The 6310-nt window shown below is 35.8% G+C and overlaps 2 protein-coding genes across 2 annotated transcripts in view; both read right to left on the bottom strand.

Annotated features, from left to right (window-relative positions):
• The window catches only part of LOC127360333 (nuclear factor 7, ovary-like), a 2918-nt gene extending 1436 nt beyond the window's left edge, over positions 1-1482 (bottom strand). Inside the window, exons 1-2 of the mRNA XM_051394723.1 lie at positions 1458-1482; positions 1-1249 (exon numbers count right to left, since the gene is read on the bottom strand). The exon at positions 1-1249 is cut by the window's left edge and continues 1436 nt beyond it. Of these exons, the coding sequence (XP_051250683.1) occupies positions 1-1232 (1232 nt within the window). The 5' untranslated portion in view covers positions 1233-1249; positions 1458-1482. The remainder of the gene's footprint in view (positions 1250-1457) is intronic.
• A 631-nt stretch (positions 1483-2113) lies between these two features.
• On the bottom strand, positions 2114-2938 carry LOC127360345 (histone H4). The gene has a single exon (XM_051394735.1). It carries the CDS (start codon positions 2893-2895, stop codon positions 2584-2586), a length of 312 nt encoding a protein of 103 aa, XP_051250695.1. The 5' UTR covers positions 2896-2938; the 3' UTR covers positions 2114-2583.
• Positions 2939-6310: the final 3372 nt, after the last annotated feature.

Below are 6310 nucleotides of genomic sequence, written 5' to 3'. Positions count from 1 at the left end.
TTCCAGTCCAGATTCACTCTGATCCTCTGGACCTTCTTCTGAACTACAAGACCAGTGGATGGAGCTGATGGTGACCGTGCATAGTATTTACCTTCGGAGAACAATATTCTCCATAATCCAGACCGTATGTTTCCCTTCCTCTGGACAGACTCTGCTAACACACCCAGTCTCCAGAATATACTGTCTCCAACCTCGACATCCCAGCTGTGAGTCCCTGAGTTAAAGCCCTCAGAGCCCAAAACAGAGCAGGAATAATCAATCCTCTCTGGATTATCAGGAAGCTGCTGTCTCTCTCCTCGTCTCACAGTGGTCAGATCTTCAGACAGGATGAGATATGGACCAGCAGTGTTTGGATCCAGAATCACAGGAGTGTAGGAGACCATGTCCTTCATCTTGTTCCAGATGTTGAAGGTCAGGTTGCCCAGGTGTTTGGCCTCGTCTATCAGAGCTCCTGAGGGCAGCTGTGGATCCTCCAGCAGGGGGCGCTGCTGGACTCTTTCCACTGCGGCCTTGTAGTTGTTCAGGAATGAGACGTCTTCAGCTCTCAGCTCCTCCTCTGTGGCTCTGACTGTGTCTGAAAGAGCTGCTATCTCTCTGCTCAGGGCCTCCATCTTCTCCTTCATCATCTGACTCTTCTGCTCCTCTTCCTCCCTCAGTGCAGCCAGCCTGGCCTCCTCTTCCTCTTCTAGAAACTGGTGAAGCTTCTTAAACTGCTCCTTAATCAGCCTCTCTGTGCGTCGGGCCTGGACCTTCATGTGTTCTGCTGTTAGATCAAACTTCACTTTAACTTCTTCACAAACCTTTAACTTCTCCTTTAAAGGCTCCAGAGATTTCTGGAGCTCCTCTTTGTGATCCTGTGCAGCTTCATCGATGGGTCTGAATCTGTGGTTGGTGTGTTTCTTTGAATCTCTGCAGACGAGACACACTGGCTGCTGATGGTCCAGACAGAAGAGTTTGAGTTTCTCAGAGTGCAGACTGCAGAGAGCCTCTGAAGATCTCTGATCTCTCTCCTGTAAGAAACTCTCACACAGGTTCTTTAAAGTCAGGTTTAAAGGTGGTTCACTCCTCGAAGATCTTCTTTTACAAACTGGACACTCACGTGTTATTTTCTCCTTCCACCAGCTCTTCAGACAGTCTTTACAGAAGCTGTGGCTGCATGACAGAACAACAGGATCTCTAAAGACCTCATGACAGACCGGACAGCAGAAATCCTCCTCTAATCTGGAAGCCATTTTGTCTCTGAGTGCAGCTGGAAACAGCAGACAGCACGTTAAACAGGAAGTCAGTTATGGTTCCCGCCCTGCTGTAAAAAGTTGCCTCAGTTACTTTCACTTTGAGTCTTTGAGAGTTTTTACATTCAGCAGCAGGTTGAAGAACTTCAGAGAACTTCAGTCCTCCGTCCTGTAACTGTCCTCCCTCAGTTAAAGTCACAGCTTTGTAATGAAGGTAAATCTTACCGTCTGTCTGTCTGTCTGTGTGTCTCTCCTCAGTGAGAACTGAACAGGAACAACCTGTTTCCTGGTTGGTCTCAGATGATGTCTTTAAGGGGTGGAGCTTTGTCTCATTTTAAAGTGAAATATGATCCATCACACTGCTCTGAGATCACATCACAAAGAAAACAACCAGAGCAAATTCACTTTCACTCATATTTCTGTGACTGCTTTACTTTGGTTTAAAGGTCCAGGTCCATATTATAGACAGTAAGACTGTAACTAAACAAATAATCACTGAACTCTGGAGGAGGAAAACCCTGGACTAATGTCACTGCTGCTATTGAACAATGTGGATTTATAATTCAGAACTTTATAGACATTTAACTCCCTCAGACTCTCTGACTGTATACACTTTATAAATGTTCACTAAAATGTTTATATAAGGTGTAATATATGTGTATAATTTAATAAAGTTGATATAAAGAGTATAGTGTTCATACAATAGTGTCACAATATAATAGAAAATATAAAACTATAAATGAAATATATATACACTTTATGAAATGTGCAGTTCAATGGTGTGCATCAGATTCTAAGCAAATTACTAGATGTTTATATATTATTTATATATAATGTCTCAGAGCAACAACTGGGCATTGAAACTCATTTTACCTCACAGATAATTATATAAAACAAAAGATTTATTTTCATTATACTTTATGCAAACTGGATTATTTATGGTTGGATTATTGCAGCAACATTTATTAATATACATCATTACTGTTTTGCTCAATATCAAATACTTGTGTGTAATGAATGAAAATGTAATAAAGTTTATATAAAAGGAGAAGATATAGTGCAGAAGCATTACTGTATATGTACAAAATATAAAAATGCCTGAAAACAATGTTTACATTTTCAACCTGCACAGAAACACCAACAGGTCTAATTCAGACCACATTGTTATAATCAGCTGAAAATGTACAACCTTTCATTATTCAGTCCACTAACACACTACAGTGACCCGGTTAAATATATTTTATGAATTTATATTAAACATGAAGGCACATTGAGGACTGTGAGCTCTGCAGATAGAGTGTGTGGCTCTTAAAAGAGCCTTTGGTTCGTTATCAGCGGGTCTGGATGAGCTTTAACCCCCGAAGCCGTACAGGGTGCGGCCCTGCCTCTTCAGAGCGTACACCACGTCCATGGCGGTGACGGTCTTCCTCTTGGCGTGCTCGGTGTAGGTGACGGCATCACGGATCACGTTCTCCAGGAACACCTTGAGCACACCGCGGGTCTCCTCGTAGATCAGACCGGAGATACGCTTCACACCGCCACGGCGAGCCAGACGGCGGATGGCGGGTTTGGTGATTCCCTGGATGTTATCACGGAGAACTTTACGGTGACGCTTGGCGCCTCCTTTACCGAGTCCTTTGCCTCCTTTTCCGCGGCCAGACATTTTCTTACTGTCGGTTAGTCAACGGTGAATGAGTGGATGCTGCTCGACCGTCACTATTTACAGCCTGACTGCGGACGTAACAGAGGACAGGCAGCGCGTAGTTCAGGGGGCGGAGCCAAACAGCAGATTTACTTCTTTTATTATTTATTTATTTTAGGAATGATTGTGTGTTTTTATCTTCTTTTTTTAAAAATAAACTTTATTGATATTTTACATAAAAAATATTACATAATTATTTTCTGATTAATCGTCTCAGACTATCGGTGGACGTTCAGCACGTTGTTATGGAGGTCTGCACACTCATTTTATAAAGGTGTTATTTTCTTACAGTTTTTACTGTTGTGTTTAGTTATTGATTATTTTATTTTAATCACAATTCATCAGGAATTATTTAAAAGTCACACAAATGAATTCCCTCCTTAAATGTTCTGTTGTATCCGTGTGTGTGGATACTGCTGGAAACTATCATCTATTAACTTTAAAGTCATTTTAGATTAATTGTTGTGACCTACATTTTATTATTATTTATTACTAATCTATATTAAACATATTGAATTGGACATTTATGTTTATTAATGATTAATTAACTAACATGTGACACAAAATGTTGGCAACGGGTATTTAATTGTAAAGTGAACTAAACCTTTTCTAGTCTATTTTATGTAATTATATTATTAATATGCAGTGGCTGTTATTGCCATCCTGTTTGCTGTTGTCTGCTGGAGGTTGACATTCCTGTGTAAAGCACTTTATAAATGTTTGCTGGATGCACTTTATGCACTGTCTCAGTCTATGTAATGTATAATATGTGTAAACTATAATAAAGTTGATTAAACTGTAAACTCCTCCCTCAGAGCGTCATTAGTCATTAAACTGGTTAATGTGCAATAAGTCTATTAAGTATTAATACCCGGGTCAACGTACAATTCACTGGATTATTATGTTATTCTTTGTAACTCACAATCTTAAAACTCATCACTATTTATTTAATTTCTGTCAGCAATACTGTAAAATATGTTTACACATATGTTTAGATTTATATTTACTTTGTATATAAGCTCTCATTATTTTATTATATCTCTACGGCTCGTATTATATTTCTATTTTTATTTTACTTTTTACTATATGTTTATACCTATACAATTATTTATATTCTATATATTATATATAGTTAGATATTGTTTATAAGTAATATTCTTTAACGTGTGAGTGGAACAACTGTTTCTCTCTGAGGATCAATAAAGTATTTCTGATTCTGATATTTGAAAATCTCAATAAAAATATTATTTAAAAAAAAGATTAATTGGCAAATACTTTCTCAATTAATCAGTTTGGTCAATAAAATGTTACTATGACAACAATAATAATAATAATAATAAAAATAATAATAATGCTTTATATACTCTTTTATACATTTGTTTAATGAAAACATTTGATGATTAAAATAGTTGCTGATTATTATTATTATTATTATTATTATTATTATTATGTTCAGACATTGTAGTTCTCACTTTATATCTGTTATTATTATCCAGTTGTTTTATAATAATATTAATAATAGTAACTTGTTGTTCAGATGTTGAACACAAGGTGGCAGCAGCAGTTAACATCAGGACACTCACTTTATGTTTGTTGTTTTAAAACAGAATAAACATAAACTTACACATATTGAACCTTCTGAAAAGATTTATTTGTTTAGGAAAGTTTATAAAGTCTGAATTATGTTGGACAATAAAGCCTCATAGATTCAGTTGTTTGTTTGTCTTTATAATATTATAAACAGTAAAAATGGGACAACATATAGCGAATATATCACTACAGGACATTTAGATCAATACACTTCTGTGTCCGACACAAAAGAAAAGAAACTTTAAAATCTAAATAAAATCAAAAATGTATTTATTTATTTGTGAGAAAGAAATTTCCCCAAATAGAAACTTTATTGACACAAACACTCGTTACACTCCTTTATTGACCGTACAGAAGCACTGAAGCAGTTTTATTGTGTTATTACATTACAATATATGTTATTAATACGACATAATGACCTGCAATGAACTTTATTAGTAGTATATGATGCTTATTTGGTGTAAATAAATGTTCTTTAGGTCAATCAGTATAAAATAAAATGTAAACAAACATTCAGACAAAAGAAAAACTGATTTATTTTAGATTTATTTTAGTTTTTCACAGTCAGAAAGAAACAGACACTTAATACAAACATTATACAACACAGTGAAGCAGCGCTCAGTAAGGTCGACGACCTGTACGGTGGCCCTGAGGTGCCAAAATATTGGACGAAGCAAAAAAAAGAAATGTAAAACACAACATTAGACGCTTTGTGTTGAAACCATTCAAATTCAATTTATTCAAACGTCGGCCATTTTTAGATGTTTTAATGATATATTGGCTATTGTTAATTAAATTTGGTATTAAAATGATTAAAAATTAAAATGATTAAAAACTGTAGCTAGAAACGTATAAGTTAAGCTTTGTCCCCCCCCCACACACACACACACACACACACACACACACACACACACACACACACACACACACACACCCACACTGTGTCAAGGTGAGCAGAAACAACCAGCGAGGCCATAAAAGGCTTCGGCGTTTACGACCCGCCGCCATCATCAAACTTTCCATAAAGTGGAGTTTTATGGCCGTTAGCGGGTTAATGTTTACCTGAGGACAGGTGACAGGGGGAAACAGAAACAAGATGGACGCCCAGTTCACACACACTCCTTATCTCGTCTCCTCCGTCCTTCTTTATTGTTTCTCTTTTGTCTTTAGGAGAAACTCTAAAGCTGAGCGACGCCTGGAGCAGTTTAATTACAGTATTATTATTAATATCTCTGATTACTGTCTCTTACATTTTATTGTAATTGTTGTAAAAACTCGTCTTTACGGGCACTTTAATTAAATATAATTCATATTATTTTGTAACATTTGACAGCAGCTGTATTAGTTGGTTTTATTGTGGTAACACTGTTGGATGTTAAATATAAAGATCAGTTTGACCTGCTGCTGTAAATTAAATAATAAATATGATGAGTTTTATGTTAAATATCAACAGTCAGTGTTTTCAGATTATAATATTTAATCAATTAATCAGAGAATGAGGTCATTTGTCATTTATTATGTATTTATTATTATAAAAATAAAACATTTGAACATTTAATTTTTCTTAAATGTTTTGTCATTTCTTCCTCAGGGTTCATGTTGTGTATTTTATTTTGTTCATTATTATTTTTTATTATTAATAAAAGTGTCAGTGTTGTTGTTGTTTGTTTGTTTAAATGTTTAATGAACCACGAGAAAGTAAACATTTACCTTGGTGGATAAATAAATAAATATTTAATTTAAATGGATAAATATGATTGTCACTGATTCCTCTTTATGATCTACA

The sequence above is a fragment of the Dicentrarchus labrax genome, unplaced genomic scaffold (assembly GCF_905237075.1).
Source record: "Dicentrarchus labrax unplaced genomic scaffold, dlabrax2021, whole genome shotgun sequence".
Taxonomy (NCBI): Eukaryota; Metazoa; Chordata; class Actinopteri; family Moronidae; genus Dicentrarchus; species Dicentrarchus labrax.
Note: the sequence above shows the minus strand (reverse complement) of the source record. Positions and strands in the feature narration are given on the sequence as shown.

Coding starts and splice junctions, on each gene's coding strand:
- LOC127360345 (XM_051394735.1), bottom strand. CDS start 2,895: ATGTCTGGCCGCGGAAAAGGAGGCAAAGGACTCGGTAAAGGAGGCGCC.